Below are 19,678 nucleotides of genomic sequence, written 5' to 3'. Positions count from 1 at the left end.
ATGTGGGTGTCAACTTGTGCACCTCACAAATCTAGCCTTTCTGGAGGAGTGGCAAGGAGGGGGAAAAAATCATTGTTAAAGAAAGTCAGAAATATTTTCTTCAGTGATAGGGAAGCTGGAGATAGTTGGTGGAAAAATGGATGAAGATAGATACAGGCCAAAACTTTAAGAACATTTGTTGGAGGCTGGAGAAGAGTTGAGACAGGGACAAGGATTCACCTTCAATCAAAGCAACAATCCTAAAGATTCAGAGCCAGCATGGAATAACTTAGATCAGAACATGTTCATGTGCAGGAATAGCCCACTTAAAGTCCAGACATAAATCCAGCTGACAATTTTTGTTAAGTTATGAAAATTGATGTTCACAGACACTGAACTATTTTGCAGAGAAGAACGGGAAAAGATTTCCGACTGTGGATGTGCAAAGCTGGTAGAGACATACCCCGAAACACCTACAGCTGTGATTGTAGCAAAATGTGGCTCGGAGCATTGACTCTGGAGGCCAGTTGTAAAAAAAACATTTACCATATTGTTGTGCCTTGGTTTGTGTCAGCCCTGCAGACAAAGCCAAGTAAAATAGGTAATAGTTTGTGACTCTAATGTGACAGAATATGAAAGACTTTAGGGGCATGATTACTTTTGCATCCACATATGTAACTTGGAGCAACTGGTGCAGAATTACATTTAGAAAATGCAGCTGAAACAGCAGATGTGGACTTAGGTAAGAATATTTTTGGAGGTATTTTGTTTACCCGAGTGTGGGACCTTCTTTCAGTAAATTCCCATTAATGTAGGGAAGTTACAAGGTGGCAAAAAATCTGAGAATTGTTATTTTAGCTCCGGTCCACCCAGCCTGCTTCTGCTGGTTTCCCCTCTCGCTGCCTGAATCATAAAAGGTCAGGAAGCAGCATGACCCCAATCAAGCCTGTAAATGTGGTCTCATAACCTGCCAGAGGTCTCGGACTGCACGCGGCTCGGCTCGGCTCAGTCCAGCTTACGGCGGCGAGGGCCCCGGTGAGTCAAAAAACCACGGAGAAACACAACTATTTCTGAGCGACCAAACGCCGGGCCCAGCCCTCCGCTCGTTCACAAGTCACAACACAACGTTTACACAACCAGGCCTGCTGCGGTCTGCGTCCCACTGAAAATACCTTGGTACAAAGTCAGAATGTTTTCTTGGCACACTCCGTCTCAGACGGGCCGAGCATAATGACATTTTCAGCGATAGGCCCCTGGCTCGCTGAAATGCAATGCCTTTGACAGATGTCTCGGTCTGCAATTACAAAAAACTTAAGATACACCAAACGGGAGAGAGAGAGTCAGAAAGAAAGAGAGAGTGAGAGTGCTGGGTGTTGTGGTTTCTTCTGCAGGAAAGCTACTGGGGGAGTATCAGGTTCTACTGGTTATCTCTGCCACATCTCAGCTATCTAAACATCTCCGAACACGAAAGCACATGCAGGGCAGAGAGTGCGTCTGGAGAGCACATGCTGTTGCCGAACTAATTATGGGAAAATAAATTCACCCTGCTGACAGTGAGTTGTGACAGAATGCAGGCAAGAGTGGTGGGATAGATTAAAAAATAATAATAATGTTTTAGTCATTCTGCTATTTTAATTCAAAAGTTCTTAAGTTGGTAATAATCAAACTTTTCAGGAGAAACAATGCCTGCCTGGCCAGACTGAGCTTTATTGTTGCACAAATAGGTCCTATAAATGCTGAGCTGGCTATTGAGGTTTTGAGAATGCCTTAATATAGAAGTGCAACACGTTTGTGTTTGATTTTTTTATTGATTTTTTTTGGTAATGTCTATTTCAGGTGTCTTTCTGGCAGCCACATCAGAAACGCTGCCACAGATGTTTTTTTCCCTAGATATGAACTTCTCTTTCCCCCACCCCCTTTTTTTTTGTTTTTTTACAACTCAAACTGCTCAAGGTGATAAAGTGCTGCAGACTTAAAAACAGTCCTTCTAGAGAAAAGTAGTTCTCAATGCCACTAATTTAAAACCTAAATAATTCTATTACACTAAGTAAAGAGAATACAAACTAAGATTTATGGTTTTCTTAGGAGGCCTGAACATGTTTGTTTTTGGGGGTTTTTCCCCAACTCCCTTTGCTATGTTTTTCCCACAGCGACAGCACCATACAAAGACAAAATTCCTGACATTTCTGTTATGATTGGAGCCCATTTTGGCCCATTTTTATACTTTGCTTTATTGAGCATAAGCTGCTCATGTTACCAGCTAATCAAGTCTCGACCTTTATCGGGATCAGCGCTTCTTCAAAACCCACTGATGTCAAATGTTTCACCACTGGGGCTGCAGAAGAACTGTGAGCGTAGAGATAACAGAGACTTGCAAAACTATTCACAGTTCTTTAACCTTTTCACATGATGACATGCTCCAGCTACAAACTTTGGTGGATTTTGCTGGGATTTCAGTGGACCAACACAAAGCAGTGAATCGTCTGAAAGCAGGAGGAAAATTATGTCTTCAATGTTTCTTTTTTTTATATGGGATAATCCGAAAAGTGTGGAGTACAATTGTATTCAACTTCCTGAGTCGCTGAAGTCACATGAACACTTTTTAAATGTAAAAAACAAAACTTGAAGAGCATGTGTCCTCTTGTCTCCATTTCACCATGATGACTTTAATGCATCTTAAAATATTAACAAAATACGCTGAAGTTTGTGGTGATGATATGACAAAATGTGAAAAAGTTGAATACGTCAGCAATAAACTGAATGTAGCATTTTTTATGTTTTTAACGTTTCCCCTCTGCAGTCACATCACACATTATGTAGGTTTGTGGGCTTCTTTCGGGAAAGTCTCCATGTTTTTAGAGCAATAAATCAGTTTTCTGTTGCAACCACAGGTCAATTTGCTACCTTATCATGAAGTCAAATGTAACAGAAGATAAAACGTATTCATGACTGCTATTGCAGAAGGTTTATGACAAACACCAGCGCGAACTCCGCGCTGAGATCTAATCGGTTCCTTTACCCGAGGCAGCAACAGCTCAATCTTCAAACGTCCCCCTCCCCGCCAAGACACACAAATCCCTCTTAAATCATCAACTTGCCAAACTGTTGCACAGATCAAGCCCAGTGGGATTTTGCTTCACTAAATTATCTCTGATTGCTGTAATTATCAAAGCCTCAGAAAATCACGCTTTTTTCCTTGTTCGTCTTTTCTTTGAACTCATCTCTTTTTCCGCTCACTCACACGTGTGTGTTACGAATCACCGCTTTGGACAAACCACAACCTGTAAACACTGACCTGATATGAAGGATCCTGGTGGCATCTGGCTGTAGTTGGCTCCTCCCATGTGCAGGGCGCTTGGCGGGGCCGGGGTGAACGGTGCGCCGTAGTTCTGAGGGGTGGCATAAGGTCCCGGCGGTATGGGCTGCGCGAAGGCGGAGAAAATTGTGTTATTAAAAAAATTCAACAAAAACAAAAGAGACACCTTGACTGGATGTTATGCAAGCTGAAAAAGAAATGCTGAATAAGTGATTGTGGAGTCAAGAAGAGCAGATGGGTGACAGAATAAAAAGGCAATGTGTTTTCATTGGATGCCCTCCATCTATTGCTTTTCCACTGGCGGACGGAGCAGGTTTCAGCTTGTGAGTGAACCCGTGTGTCAAAGTGTGTTGAGGTGTGTTTGGGCCGCTGACCGGAGGCGTGTGCGTCTCGGTGCCCTTGCTGGCGAGCCGGCTGAGGATGCTCCGCTCCGACATCTGCAGGCGGGCGGCGATGGGCGGGACTCGGGACAGCGTGGCGGGCAGCCGGGTCACGTCGGCCTTCATGTCGCTCAGCAGCTCCTCCAGCTGGTTCAACACTGCAGCGACAAGAAGCAAGAAGCTGTTATATAACAGCTTTCAAACGATGCTGGACGGTTTTCCGAACAAATCAATATTTCTTATTCTGACCACCCAACGAGAAATTTTTTAATTTAATTTTTTTTCTCTTGACACTGACTTTTAGATGGAATCATATTTCTAAGATATGAGAGTTTATTTTCTTCATCTCTCTTTTATCACATCCTTACATTAAGTTAATCTTTGATCACAAGCTCAGATACAAACGAGGATGAATACTGGAACAAACATGGCTGGGTTCACTTGGGAGCCAGAGAGGAAGTGTTTGGAGCCATCACTTAACACAGTGAAAGCTTATCTTCTCTACATGACTGAAGCTTTCTCGGGGCGAAGCCGTGTGGTCGACACAGCAGGAAAGATTGCACGACAGACGGGTTGATCTGAATCTCTTTTATTGTTTGCCTGTGATTATCTGTCTGCCAATTTTTTTTTCCTTCAACTTTTCCCTGAATGCGGTTGCCTAACTATCCTTGGCCGAGCTTCTCGCCGTCAATTATAAATGGAAATTAAAGTCAGTTCCCATCCCAAAAAGTGACAAGGTTTCTGACAATATGGGATTGTACTAATGGGAGACATTTTAGTCTTTGGATGATCTAGTTGAGTTGTTCTTTTTCCAGAGCGAAATCAAGACTAGCCTAAAAACTGAAATCAGAAAAAGTTTATTTAATTCACACGGGGTCACATGATGTTAAGATAAGTGGGCCTTTGCGTGTGGCAGAAAAGCCACACACTTTTTGCAGTCATCTTTAAAGTTCTGGTCATGATTCTGCCTGTTTTGGTAATCTTGTTTGTTTTTGGGGGGTTTTAAAAACTCACTCACTTTCAAGATTTTATCCTTTAAGATGCCACTTTAATTTCTTTTCTTTTGTTATTCATTCCAAAAAAAATAAAACCCCAACAAACTCAAAAAATGTATTATTTTCCGGAAAATAATAAGATGGAAGATGGCGATTATAGCCCAGGATGAGTCAAAAATTAGCAACAAAACTGATTTGACTCCATTCATATTTTTAGTAAGTACACCTTCCTGCCCAAAAATGCTCCACAGATTTCCATAAAAAAACAGAAACTTCTTCATCTCAGCGCCATGGCAGTATATTGGAGAGCTGTTTGAAAGGTCGTAAATCTAAGAACTGCAACAGAGTTAGACTGGTGGATTTTCCTTGTCCAGACTCGACTTAAAGTCATACTCCATAAATTTTTTAAAAGGGCTAAAGGTGGATTCTAGCTGTCGATTTTAGGGGGAAGTATTTTTTGGACATCGTACTTTCTTTTTCCACAAGATGTTAACTAATAAATATCCTTTGATCTAGACCATTCTACTGTAGCTCTGGATGTATCTTGTTTTGTTCTTTTGGAGGAACAGAAGAACAAAACCTCAAGCTGAGAGTGGGAATAGATTCTTCTTAAAACACTCCCATCAATTTTCTTTCATCAGAGGGTGAGTGTTTGGGGTCAGACGATTTAAACTTTGTCTATTTATGTCCATATTTACGAGAAAACCCACAGTATATTAAAATGTCAGCAGCAAATTCTTGTTTTCAAAAATAATTGAAGTTGCCTGTTGTACAACTAAGGGCAAATATTTATTCCTGTACTATTTATTATGAAATTTGTTTTGTAAAAATGTACATTATTATGGGAAATTATTTCTTTTGTCTTCCACAAGAGAATTCCAAATTCTCAGTGAATCAGTGAATTCCAAAATATGGTTAAATGCAGTAACTGTGTGCAGCTTGGTGTTATAAATCACACTTCTTTAAGTGACTGGAGTCCTTTTGAAAAATGTTTCAAATAAGAACGTTTTTCAAGAAGAGTATTTGTGTTTGTGGCACTATGAAGGATGTGCCATGCAGACATAGCTTCACAGTTATCTACATCTATATTTTTTAAAATAATTCCCATCATTATTGTAATATCACCACAATATTGCCCTATACATCCTGGAAAAAGAAAAACATGCTTAAATCAGAGATAAAATACCAAAACGAACACAAAATCCATCCCCAAGATGTGCATCTAAAGTTCTGATCACAACTGTATCCCGTATTGACGGTGTTGTCACTGACCTTTGTGCAGAACAGCGTTGGCTGGCTTGTTCCCTGCCAGCGACTCCTTGCTGAGGTGCTGGTGCGACTCCGCCAGGCACTCCACCTCAGCGAAGCGAGCGTTGAGCGCCATGGCCGGGTGGCTCGGGTCCTGGGTCATGTTTAGGTAAGCTGCCCGCCGCAACTGCTCCTCGATCACCAGCGCCTGCTCCAGCAGCTGCAGGGGGCCAGTAAGGAAACGACTCGTTACATATTGAGAAACACCAGTCCTGGGGTTCAATATATGCATCTAAGCTCAGATGAAATTATGTCATAAAGGAGGAAATCTGGACTGAAGACATAAAACTTAGAAACCTAATAAAATACATGTTTATATTACATGAAGAATTGATAATCTGACATTGATTATTAAACTGACACTAAATATTTAACTGATTCTGCAAGTTCCTATGGTATTTCTATGGGAAATACTTCTGCTTAGATATCAGGCAACTTCAAAACAAGGGAAATTCTAGTTCTATTTCATCCCTACTGACCGCCAGTGGTGGTGCATAAAGCACTGAATGATCTCTCTTGCACATGCACAGGTCAAGAATTTATACCAGCATGGTCATGTGTGGCCCCCGGTGACACTGGTAAGTTTATATCGTCACGTGACAATGACATCTAATCCCTTTTGATCTTCTCGCATGCAGGTTGAACAGGTGGTAAGACACTTGATTATTTGCTTGTCGCTGGTAGCCTCGATACTACAGTCGCTGGTGGTACGGCGTTGGCCGATTCTGACCAGTTTGTTTGCTTGGCCGTATTGGCTTGTATTTGTAGCTGGCAGCTGCATTCAAATTGCCTTTAGTTTGTTGTATTGCAACCATTTTCAGGATTGCTTTTTTCTTATATTGTGCCGCCATCTCTAGTTTGTCTTTATTTTATTATTGTAGCCGCTTCGGGCTTGCTTTTGTTATATTGTGCAGCCGTGTATGGCTTGCCTATTTTTTTGTTACATAGCGACCGTTTTGGGCTTGCTTTTTGTTACATAGCGGCCGTTTTGGGCTTGCTTTTTGTTACATAGCGGCCGTTTTGGGTTTGCTTTTGTTATATTGTGCAGCTGTGTTCGGCTTGCCTATTTTTTTTTTTTGTTACATAGCGGCCGTTTTCAGGCTTGCTTTTTGTTACATTGTACATTGCCTCTCAAATGACCCTCACTACCTCTGGCTGGAGCCTCCATCCCCCTCGGAAGTGTTGTAATGTCCGGTGAACAGCCTCCAACTACAAGGTGTTGATGTGCTGCAGTTTGTCCTGCAGAGACCATGTCCCCCGGGCAATCTGTTGCTGCCATGACGCCCCCTATCCTGTGGTGGATGCGTTGGTAGAGACAGGACGGCAGTGAGCTCAGGGGAACTCCCTTCATCATGAACACTGCATCTCGCCACTGAGCCAGTGATGCGAGGCAATGAGGGGACACCAGCAGTTTCCTGCGACAGTGCAGAGCACAGGATGAGTCCAGCCCTAGGCTGCTGAGCAGGGGTGGGCACTCCAGGTCCTCGAGGGCCGGTCTCCTGCAACTTTTAGATGTATCTCTACTTCAACACACCTGAGTCAAATAATGAGGTCATTAGCAGGTCTCTGGAGAACTTGATTGCATTTAGGAGGTGATTCAGCTATTGGATTCAGGTGTGTTGGATCAGGGAGACAACCAAGAGTTGCAGGACACCAGCCCTCGAAGACCAGGAATGCCCACCCCTGCTGTTGAGCCACATCTGCAGTGGTCGCAGAGACAACAGTCCCAGGGATATTACCATAGCGGCAGCAGTCAGCTTGCCCAACAGACGAAGATAAGCAATAAAGGGGGATGCACTGAAGCCTGGGCCGACCGCTCCGCGGCTGCAAGCGCAGCAGAGCCAAAAACTCCCCTGGAACCACTGGAAGACTCATCAGGGTCCTTCTACAGGCTTTGGTCAGAGGAGACTGTGCCAGCCAAACCTGGTGGGGTGTCTGGACAAGGGTAGACAGGACACGGCCAATTTCCCTTAATAAAAAAGCAAATCCATGAAGAGATGTGTCCATCAACCCGAGGAGGCACATCAATTGCAAAGCCATCCAAAGAGGCTGAGAGACCCAGTAATAAATGCGACAATGAGTTACCAAGTCACCCCAAATGAGACCCTGAGTCATAGGGTCTAGAAAGCAGATCATCTGTCACACGACATTGAGGATGAGGACACCTGGCATTAGCTCTCAAAGCCTCATCTGGCGCCACAATGAGGGATGCCAGAAGGCATATGGCCCAAGCCAAACTTGGGCGCATCTTGTATGGGCACCAGGGCCCTGCCATCAGAAGTAGGCCATAAGAAGGCCTTAGTGTCTGCCCAACAGGCATGAACTTCCTTCACATATTAGGCAGATGGGGGAACCATTAAGGACGACCTAGTAGTAGGACATCAAAAGAAAGCATTGGAAGCAGCAGGTTGGTTTTGTGAAGCATCCAGCTATCAAACCATCCTCTTCCGAGCAGGAAGAGATACGCGAACTGGCTGCAGACAGATGTGAGCCAGAGTCAAACTGATCTTGAAAATCAGTGTCAGATGGTGCCAGGGATATACCATCGTCTTCTAAAGCAAAGAGTCCTAAACCCATGCTCTGCACTGGGTCAGGGTCCTGAGTCAGACCAGCACCACACCCATCCCTAAGGAACTCGAGCAGCACTTTCATCCCCAGCAGCTCAGAAGTGAGATGAGCCATCTGCCAGATAGGCCCTCTGAATCCCTGGAGCTCTTCTTGGTCCACTTCTGCGGAGGCCCTATAGCCTCAGGAACCATATGCTTCACAGGCTGGCTGGCATCTTGAAAGTCAGCCAAATGAGCAGTACGCAGGGACAAGGGCAGGACAGAACAATTAGAGCAGGCTGCATCAGTCAAGGCTTATCTTAGGTGATCTGCCCCCAAACAAGAGGGACATAGATCATGCCCATCCTCCAACTCGAGAGGGGCCAAACAAGTTCTGCAGTACGGCACGTTCAGCATCTCACGCTCACAGGACTATGTCAGGTCAAGCTGAAATCTATCGACACATAAGCCGATGAGCAAATAGGCCAGTGAACCTGGTTGAGCAGAAAATGCCACCAGGGTTGCCCCAGCAGTGGAAAAAAGCTGCAAGGAGCACTACAAGCACTGTAGCTACAGAAAAAGTAGCTAAAAAAGGTCAACACTTAATGAGGCAAGCTGAACACGGATGCAGAATGTAACAAAAAACAAGCCCAAAACGGTCGCTATGTATCAAAAAAAATGGGCAAGCCGAACACGGATGCAGAATGTAACAAAAAGCAAGCCCAAAAACGGCCGCTATGTAACAAAAAATAGGTAAGCCGAACACGGATGCAGAATGTAACAAAAAGCAAGCCCAAAAACGGCCGCTATGTAACAAAAAATAGGTAAGCCGAACACGGATGCAGAATGTAACAAAAAGCAAGCCCAAAACGGTCGCTATGTAACAAAAAATAGGTAAGCTGAACACGGATGCAGAATGTAACAAAAAGCAAGCCCAAAAACGGCCGCTATGTAACAAAAAATAGGTAAGCCGAACACGGATGCAGAATGTAACAAAAAGCAAGCCCAAAAACGGCCGCTATGTAACCAAAAATAGGTAAGCCGAACACGGATGCAGAATGTAACAAAAAGCAAGCCCAAAAACGGCCGATATGTAACAAAAAATAGGTAAGCCGAACATGGATGCAGAATGTAACAAAAAGCAAGCCCAAAAACCACAGCTATGTATCAAAAAAATAGGCAAGCCAAACATGGCTGCACAATGTAACAAAAGCAAACCCGAAACAGCTGCAATTGATAAAATATATAAGCAAGCCAAACACAGCTGCACAATGTAACAAAAGCAAACCCGAAAATGCCCGATATGTAACAAAAAAAATAGGCAAGCCGAACACGGCTGCACAATGTAACAAAAAGCAAGCCCGAAAATCGCTGCTATGTAACAATAGCATGACACCAGCTGGCTCGGGAACAACCACCACAAGGGGAGTGGAGGCTCCACCCGGAGGTAGTGAGGGTCATTTGGGAGAAGTACAGCAATGCAGCTGTGGACCTATTTGCCTCCCAAGAGATGACACATTGCCCCCTTTGGTTCTCCCTGGCAGAAAGTGCGAGTCCCCTGGGTCAGGACGCACTGGCACACGACTGCCCTAAAGTGCTGTTCTATGCCTTCTGCCGCTTTCCCTGATAGGCCCGACACTCTTGAGGATTCGTCAGGAGGGGCATCAGGTCCTTCTAGTGGCCCCCCTGTAGCCGGGGAGAACCTGGTTTCCACTGCTGCACAGTCTCTGTTGCAGCTCTCCAAAGCCTCTTCCCCACAGGAAGGACCTTCTGTCACAGCTAAGGGGAAACCATCCTGCATCCCAATCCCAGTTGCCTCCAACTTTGGATTTGGCCACTACACGGCCCGGTGTTTCCTTCTCAGAGTATGACGGAGACACCAGACATACAATGTCTAATGCCAGGGCCGCTTCCACATGACTGGTGTATACCCATAAGTGGAAGGATGTCATGCTAGACATGAGGACCCTGTACACTGTTCTATTTCTGTTATTTTAACCTTCCTTCAAGCACTGCTTTCTCAGGGTTGGTTTCCATCCACTCTGAAAGTTTATGTTGCTACCATCTCTTGCTGGCATACAGTGGTAGGTGGAGAGACGATAGGGCGTAACAAGGATGTTTCTTTGTTTCTGAGAGGTGCCTGACATGTGCATCCTCCCACACACCCTGTTGAGCCTGTATGGGACCTCTCTCTCGTCCTCACTGCCCTGTAATCTCCTTCATTTGAACCGTTGGCAGAGGCGAGCCTCGAGTGTTGGTCAAAAAAGATATCTTTTCTCCTCGCCATGGCTTCAGCAAAGCTAGTGGGTGAACTCCATACGTCGTCCGTGCAAGAGTCCTGTTGCCATCGGAACCCAGCTGGTTCTGTCGTTACTCTTTGGTCTGATGTTGCGTTTCTCCCTAAGGTGGCCTCATCTGTGAGCCACTCTGTGCCCCTCCAGCTTGCTCGCTTTGACGGAGATGGGTCAGATGAGCCTCTCTGCCCTGTTTGGGCACTGGAAGCATATGTCAGACTCACAGCTTCTCTGTGGCAGTCTGATAGTCTGTTTGTTTGCTACGCAGGACCCCGCTAGGGGCCCTTTCCAAACATCTTCGCAAGAAGATTAAGGGACTGATCTGTTTTTGTCATGTGACTATATAGACTTACTGGTGTCACAGGTGACCATGTTGGTATAAGATTCTCGACCTGTGCATGCGCAAGAGTGATCATTCAGTGCTTTAAGCACCGCCACGGGCGGTCATTCGGGATTCATAGAACCGTAGCTACAGTCATAACTTTTGTTTCAGGTTTGAAAGTATTAACAAATTTCTATTTACTGAGTGGGAGAACAAGAGTTGGAGGAAAATATGTCACTTCTTCCATACAGAAAATCTTTCTTCCTCATTTTTTTTTGTCCACTTAACTATAATGTCAAGTCATCCTGGTTTCACTGTTCCTTGGAAATGGGGTGGCAACACATTTTTTTTTTTCTCTAGAACTTTGTTTGGTCGGAGAATCTCAGACGACCAACTAACTTATTTATTAACAGTTTATTGAAATGTTGCCAGGTGATGCATCTAAAACCAGAAAAAAAAAGTAATGTAAGACTTGCGAAACAACGCTTTATGTTTCTTGATAAACTGTTAACTAAATAAAAACACTAAAGACATGTCACTGTTTGATTAGATAATTCACAAAAAAGCAGAAGTTCCTAAAATTAATACCAACTTTAGTCACTGAAACCTTAAAAAAACCTGAGTATAAAGGAAATTATGATGTGGTCTATAAATTTGGTCACTCTCTTGTAATTGTTTACCAGTTAGCGGTGTTTTCCAGATCTGTAGGTCTTGTCAAATCTTACGTTGTATCATTATAGCAGTATGTGTTCTTCAAGCTGGATGCAACAAAGTCCATAAAGATTTGACGTAATAAAAACATCTTAACCAATATCCCAGGAAACATTTTGGTAAGACCTTCAGGGTAAATTAAAGAAAACATTAAATGATTGATTAAATGATTAAAAACTCTGATTCCCTAGAAGAAAACTATAAAATCATGAGAAAATGCCATAAAAGGGTACTTTGACCTTGTTGTCGTTTGACCGAAGTATTAAAAAGTAACGTTTTTTTTCATTTTCTGAGTCTGAAAATCAAAGATAAACAACCAATCAAATAGGAAAGATGAAGGTTCCTGTGTCACCCCGAGTTCAACATGTAATGTGGATGGCACGGGTACAAAAGTTGCAAAAATAAACTGCTTTTACACACTCCTCAGTCATAAATAAAGGACACACAGTACTGTACGATCTGTAATTGTGAAAATGCTTTTATTGTTTGAAAACGTAAAATAAGCACAATTCCACTCCTATTGGCTGCACAGCTGGAAGGATGTGGGGTCAGGATGGATAGATGGACGGACGCGCTGAGGTCAGCTTGGATTGCTCACAGTAGTTTTCCACGTCATTCCCAGATGCCAGCTTTGACATTCCAGACCAACTGAAACACAGCTCTACCTCACAATAACGGTGCGCTGTTACAGTTAACAGTTTCTGGAGCTGGAAATTGGATTTTAAAAAGTTTAGTTTTTTTTGTTGTTTTTTTTATACACAGTGCTCCATATTTTATGTAAAAAGTTTCTGCACTGGCACAAGTTTATTTACTACCAGGGAGAGAGACAAAACTCTAGGAATTAATTGGCGAAGCAAAATTTTAGTATTGAAAATTTCAGATTATATTATTGATTTATAAACTAAAATTATTTTCTCAATGTGGTAAGTGGTGCTGGCGTCCTAATCTGCTTTAGTTTTGAATGTGCTTGTGCAGGAGTATTCTAATGTCCAACGATGCGCACAAAATTTCAATCTTAAATTTGAAGTATTTAGTGACATTGTAAACCTTCATCTTCTAATGGTGTGTCTTGTAGCAAGTTGATTTTTTTTTCTTTTATCACATAAGCAAAACAGAAAACACACTCTGTAGGAGACAAATAATAATAATAATAGAAGTTAAAAAAAGACACTTGTAGTGTCCAAATTGGGTATATTTTCGCTCATGCTCCATTTTCCACAGTAAAAGCACGTCTTGTTGACATTCCTCTCCTGTAACCTGAAACTCTGTATCCTGTGTGCAACTACCAATCACTATTCACCATCTGTGATTCTATCAGGACAACACATGGGTCATAAAAGATGGAGCAAGGAATTTGATTACAAGTTTATTTTCAACAAGGGATTCAGTGTTCAGGAACAGAATGAGTCTATTTATGCTGACAAAAAAAAAAAAAGAAAGAAAAATATGAGGAATATACATCTCATTTTCTTTACATTTGAAGTTGTAAGGCAAATCCGATCGAATTGTTTCAAGGTTTCAGTCGATGCAGAACCAAATGTCATTTCTGAACACCTTGTGTAACTTCAAGATGCATTTGATGAATTTAAGGCTTGTAATAACAGTGAACAGCCATCGACTGAATATGAAAGCTTCCACATTCAACGGACACAGTCGGTACCTTCGATAAAATGCAAGTTTTCTCAGAAATATTCTCGTTGCGCTGATTATTTGGCAAACAGTTTTAAAAAATGTGAATACGTCAAACATAAATAAAAGAAAACCTAGGAGCCTGAGTCAAAAAATATAGACTTCATGTCATATTTATCAGCAAATCCACTCTTGTTCACAACCGTATTGTAGGCATTTCATGACTACTTCAGACAAACTGTGAATTATTAGTGAGTCCAGGAAAACCTGGCTATATATAGCACTGTTCCAAAACAGGGAGTCGTATTACACAACCAATCACAGCTGACGGATTCCTGGAGGAAATTTATGAAAAACGTTGCAGGTTTTTTGTTTCAGTGTGTGTGTGTGTGTCCACTGTTGTCACCAGATTTAAGAAAAACCTGAAGAATTTGGAAAACGGAGATGTCAAGAAGCAGTAGCAGGGGGAGATACAGTAAATGAGGATGTTGAGTGAAGGATCTGAAACATGCAAACCGCTCAAAAACAGGAAGAGAGCCCTTCCAGAAGTGCAGCGGTCAGCAGTACCACTCAGTCAATATGTGGGTCTAGGGGCATCCGTCATACAACCACTGGATGCAGTCAGGTGACGGAAGATGCTGAGACATTCCAGACATTTTTTAAAATTTTTTTTTAGCATTAGAAACCATTTCTTTTTGTGAAGTGAAAATGTGAAGAAAAGAAAAAAATAACAGATGGGATGTCTCTAATATCAGACATCAAACGCAAAAAAAGAGTCCTACCTTAAAACGCCGAGCCAAAAACTTGTTCTTCATTTCCAAGAAGTTTCCTTTGTTTGCCTGTGACTTGAACGGCTCATTGACGATTGCGAACTGTGGATCGTTCTGGATGTCCTGCCAACGAGCGTAGCCATGTCTGGTGAACAGGTCAAGGGTTATTAAACTGTCTGAGTCAGAGAAGGAGCTCCTGTTTTGGAAATTTCAACAAAAGCGAATATCCCAATTTCTGATTTTGCCTTAGTATTTATCGACGATAGCTTATTGTACCAACAAATCACAGCAGAAATGTGTATTATATATGTTATTAACTCATATTATTAGGTTACAGCTAGCAAATAGTGTTAAGACATATGAATAGAATTTAAGACGTGTATCTCCTCAGAAATGTACAAACTTAGTCCATCCAACTGTTGATAAATATGCACTTAATCATGATAAGTGCAAATTTATTATTGGCACATATGATAAATTTGTGCAAATGATAATATATATAAGCTAATATAAGCCTATAAAAGCTAAAGTTGGCTTATATTAGCTTATGCTTGCTAATTTAAGCTGGAATAAGCAATAGGCTTATATTAGCAGCTAGTTAAGGGTTGCCTCAACCACCTCGAGTCACAGAACACTATGAAGTGAAAAGATCTGTGAGCAACTCAAACTTTTGCCTCACAGAAAAGTTCTGCAAGAAAAAAAACTCCCCCCAGATAGAATTATAATATATAATATATTAAATAGCCCTGCCATGACAAAATTTAAGATCTGTGATTAATGTTTATCTCGTGAAACATACTTTTCTTAATTGAATTTAAGACATTTTTTAGACCTTAATTTTAGATACGCAACTTTAAGACTTTTTAGGGATGCGCAGACACTCTGGTACTAGCTTAATCCAAAAGGTTTAATCCAAAAACTGCCTGTACAGAACAACATCAACTTCTTGCAGACACATATTGCCGTTTACAAAGCTCTTTCTGGCTTGTTGACTTATTAAGCTGCCTTTCTGACTTGCACTAGAAAAAAAAACAACCCATAAACAAACACAGCGGGGTCATCACCCGGGCAACCGCTGTCAAGGATACACCACGATTCCCGCCAGCAGCCAGAAGTCGTGTCGACGGTGCCAGATCTCGTTCATCTTACCCGAGGAGATGGCAGCCCGCTCCTCGTTCTGCCAGAGAGTGTGCAGCTCTGCAGGAGGAAAACAACGAGGTCGCTTTCAGATCGCTTGCCTTCCCGAGCCCCGACTGCAGCAGGTGTGTTTTTCCGCCACACACCCGCAGCTTTTCTAGGTTCATGATCAGGCTCAGGGCAAATTTGGCTCCTTGGTCATATTTATTTGGAACCCTCTGAAAGCAGGACCTATGTTTCTTATGTTTATATAAGTGGCACTTTTTATGTTGTTTAGACAACTGCACACGTGTTTCAGTCAACCGGTTGAAAGTATTTCCTGAATTCCGCCTTTCTCTTCAAATGAGCTCATGTTTTTATATATATTTTTTTAAAGTAGAAGTTGAATGTGTTTTCTTGAAAAAACATGACTATTAAAAAGAGAACTACTAAGTATACTGTAAATAATATGCTGTTATTACAAATTTAGGAGTTTTTCTAAGTACGTAATCCCAATCAATGACATTTTAGGCATTAATAACTGGAAGTATGACACTGCATTTCCCATGAAATATCATCCCACATAACACAATCTACTTTTACAAAGATGTTGCTTCATTCTTACTTCTCTTTTTTCACCAAATGTCATGTGTAAATATATGAAATCACACATCCACACAGAAAAATGCTTCTACAATACAACAGCAGTGCAGCCCTTGTCTGTATCTCTAAGTCCTTATATTGTGAAGTTCAGGGATTTTTTTTATCAACGTCACTTGAATCATCAGATATTTTTTTAGTGACTGACAAAATATTCTTCTGTAAAAGCCAAAAAAACCAGAGCTGACCTGTGAAGCCGCCGTCTGCGATGTTGAACATGAAGCGCGGCCGCTCGGTCTGAGGCTTCCCGTTACCTTTTGGCGTCTCCTCCTTGGCTGCTTTGATTTCTTTCCCAGCATCCCTTTCACCTTTGACTTCTTCTATTACAAAAACAGACACCCATTTAGACAAAAATAATACACTTATTTTAGCATTTTTAAGCAGCGCACCGCACCTCTCTTTGGGTCAGACGTCTCGGTTTTTTCCCTGGCTTCTGTTGCCTCTGAAGATGTTCGCATTTCATCCATCTTTTCTTTCTCCTTGTTCTCCACAGGCTTCTCTCCCTCTGCAAGTACAAACTTTCTTAAGCCACACAGATCTTTATTTTTTTTATTATTTTTATCCACTGATGTGGAACAGCGTAAACGTTATTTACCTGACTTCTTTTCTGTCACGTCTGTGTTTTGTTTAGTCTCTTCTTTACTGTCCTCTTGTTGTTTATTCTCCTCTGATGTGGCGGCTAAAGCCTCGGTCGATTCCTTCCTGTCATCCTCTTTGGCGGTGCTCTCTTCTTTGCCGTCCATCTTTTCACCTGCCTTCTGCGACGATTCTTTTGTTGAGGATGAAAGCTGCCAAAAAGAGCGACACAATCATTTTTAGTATATTTTTAACATTTTACACAAAGACATGAGCAAATCTGATTGTAGAACTCAATGGTTTATTCACCAAATTTTCCTCAAATCTTTCCAGATTTCATTAGAATACAAGTACAAACTGAAGTCTGCGTTCATTAGGATTTTATGTTATAAACCGACACGACATCTTATGAATTTTATTTACAATTACAGCTGAAGTCTCTCGAGATCGCAGCATGTTTTGAGCTAAACCCTGTAACTGTGTTTATCTGCTGCAACCTCTAACACAGTTTCTTCTAATTTTCCTCTATTTACCTCATCCAGCCTCCCATCAACTCTGACATTTTTTCCTGTCACTCCTGAAGAAATGCATAATGCAGCCACCGCCGTGTTTCACCATAGGACTGATGATGTGTTCGTTTCTCGTCACATGCAAGCCAAATTGTCTCATTTTGATCTGATCTGGTCACCTATTTCCACATGTTTGCGGTGTTCCCTATCAGGGTTACGGTAAACTGTGAATAGGAACACTTCACTTCCTGTTACCAGCAAACTACTCCTTACAGCTCTTGCATAAACGTAATATTTTTGGAAAACATGCCTGGTCTAAGGATTGAGTTTTCACAAAATATTAGAGAAAGAAAATATTTCATGGCTTTACAGCTGTTATGGATGTGTTGTGGATTGTTTTTATTAATTCTGTTTCATTTGATGTGTAGGACAGGTATAAATATGAACCTTGTGCATTTGTCTACACGGTTTCAGTCAAGTTGTTTACATTGTTGCAGTGTTTTGAAGTATGGATTTTGAAAAAAATAGTTGACTGAATAAATAAAAAACAATAAATCAAGTTTTTGTTTGTAAAGAAGGAAAATGTTAAATGGTTTCAGGGGTGTGATTACTTTTGCGAGGTATTGTGTCATATATCATCTTATTTTACCTTTGACTTCTTCTATTACAAAAGAATAGAAGAAGCCTTGCATTCCATTATGAATGGAATGCAAGGCTTTTTGTTTAAAAAGCCTACTGTATATTTGAGGTTGAAATAGGCTAGCTTTACTTTCACCTTGTTTGACACTAGCCCATAAATTATATATATATATATATATATATATATATATATATATATATATAAAAAAAGTTTATGCTATAATTGTGAACATAATGTAGACTTTCTTCTTTCTCCAGCTATGTGTTTGGGTTTTTAGGGACATTGTCTCACCTCCTCAGGGTCGCCGGTCTTGTTGCTGTTCACCTCTTTCTGTTGCTCCTTCTCCTTCACTTTTTCCTTTTCCGCGGAGGCATCAGCCTCCCCCTTCTCCTCCTCCTTTCCGCCCTCCTTCCCGTTCTTCTCCAGCCTCTCCGACGGCGCTGGAGTCGCTGTGTGTGTTCAGAGAAACGAACGTGAACGTAAAGTACACTCTGGGTGCCGTTAGTTTAGAGCGCCACCTGCTGGGTCTACACCCCGGTCACGTAGGCTACCTGGCTTCGAGGTGCATGGAGTGTTGTTGAAGCTTGCATCAGGTGTGGGAGTCGCGGTCTTTGCAGCGGGAGAGGAGGCCCGAGAGGAGGATTTGTCAACGCTGACCTCGGGTTTGAGCTCCGGAAGGCTCCACCGTCCGTTGATGTGCTCAAACTCTTGGATCTGAACACGAGAAAGCCAAAACTGAGCAGAAAATAAATTGAATAAAAGCGTGCATAGTTCATCAATTACAATGGCTTTTTTTCCTAAATAAACCATAGGCATGCCATTTGGACTTGGCAGCTTATCGAACATGTCCCCTTGGTACAGACAGCAGATCGGGACAGCTGCAGGTCTATACAGGTTGGACCACAAACTGGGTGGAAGATGTTTAAATGAAGTAAAATAAACTGGCAAAGTGGACGTTGAAGAAATCAAAACAACTCGCTGGAGGTCTTTGCAAGAAAGAAGTTTGAAATTTGTGTGATTCTTTTATTATCCACCTGCAATAATTAATGTTTCTAACCAGTTAACATGTGTTTTATTAAAGTTGTTTTCTGACTGATTTGAATTTTAAATATCGGAATCCAACATCATTCTGTTTCGGGGAAAATGGCTGCACTAGTTGACATTTTTAGGAACCTCTAGAGCGCTTATTTACAGACATTTTAGTTTTGATCACAATTGTTTATTTTGTGCTTGCACTTGACACACTGCAGCCAACGCTGTCGCCCGAGCCGCAGTCGCCCTAGGTCTGAAACATTTGTTTAAAAACTCATTTCTAAAAGCTCAAGACTGCTGCTAGTGATCAGGAGAGTCTCATTCTTTGGGCAGAGTTAGACTAAACATCTGCCCAGGGTGTTACATGATGATTGGGAAACAGATTGGGCAAAAAAAAGAGAAAAGATCAAATGGGCTTTAAGTCTGGTCAGAATGTTTAGAACTGTGTGTTCTTTGAGGGAGATGTTGTCTCTTTGGGTTTTTTAGTTACAATAGAGTTTCTGCAGGCCTCACTAAATCAAATTTAAGACCTTTTTACGACCATTATGAATGGAATGCAAGACTTATGTCCTCAGAAATGTATGCATTCTGTCCAGCCAACTGGTAATAAATTTGCAATTAATTGTGATGGACAGAAAAATGCTACCTAGCTAACTGGCTGGCAAGGGGATGTTAGCAGTCAGATATCGGTAGACTCAGCAGCTTAGAGGAATCCAATGAAAATGTCTGAGAGCAACTCCCAAAAATACTGAATATACAAGATTTAATACTCCAGTCTAGACAAAATTTAAGATCTGTGATTAACATATCAAAGGCCGACTAATTTAAGAGATTTAATGCCTCACTTTTATACACATGAAGTTGAGACTTTTTAAGACTTAAAGGATACGTGGAC

The 19,678-nt window shown here is 41.8% G+C and overlaps 1 protein-coding gene across 6 annotated transcripts in view; it reads right to left on the bottom strand.

The window, feature by feature from the left end:
• chd3 (chromodomain helicase DNA binding protein 3) overlaps positions 1-19,678 on the bottom strand; it is a 53,767-nt gene that overhangs the window by 12,277 nt on the left and 21,812 nt on the right. For 4 of the 6 annotated variants that reach the window (XM_055060168.1, XM_055060170.1, XM_055060167.1 and 1 more), the window contains exons 30-39: positions 18,303-18,465; positions 18,043-18,200; positions 16,622-16,814; positions 16,421-16,531; positions 16,215-16,346; positions 15,339-15,447; positions 14,263-14,395; positions 5,943-6,138; positions 3,670-3,833; positions 3,275-3,401 (exon numbers count right to left, since the gene is read on the bottom strand). In XM_055060168.1, the coding sequence (XP_054916143.1) occupies positions 3,275-3,401; positions 3,670-3,833; positions 5,943-6,138; positions 14,263-14,395; positions 15,339-15,447; positions 16,215-16,346; positions 16,421-16,531; positions 16,622-16,814; positions 18,043-18,200; positions 18,303-18,465 (1,486 nt within the window). The remainder of the gene's footprint in view (positions 1-3,274; positions 3,402-3,669; positions 3,834-5,942; positions 6,139-14,262; positions 14,396-15,338; positions 15,448-16,214; positions 16,347-16,420; positions 16,532-16,621; positions 16,815-18,042; positions 18,201-18,302; positions 18,466-19,678) is intronic. The other 2 variants (XM_055060172.1, XM_055060169.1) reach the window with 1 other exon arrangement.

This window comes from Poeciliopsis prolifica, unplaced genomic scaffold, assembly GCF_027474105.1.
Source record: "Poeciliopsis prolifica strain line A6 unplaced genomic scaffold, Auburn_PproV2 SCAFFOLD058, whole genome shotgun sequence".
NCBI classification, from domain to species: Eukaryota; Metazoa; Chordata; class Actinopteri; order Cyprinodontiformes; family Poeciliidae; genus Poeciliopsis; species Poeciliopsis prolifica.
The sequence above is the reverse complement of the archived record's forward strand: the minus strand, read 5'-3'. Positions and strand labels throughout refer to the sequence as shown.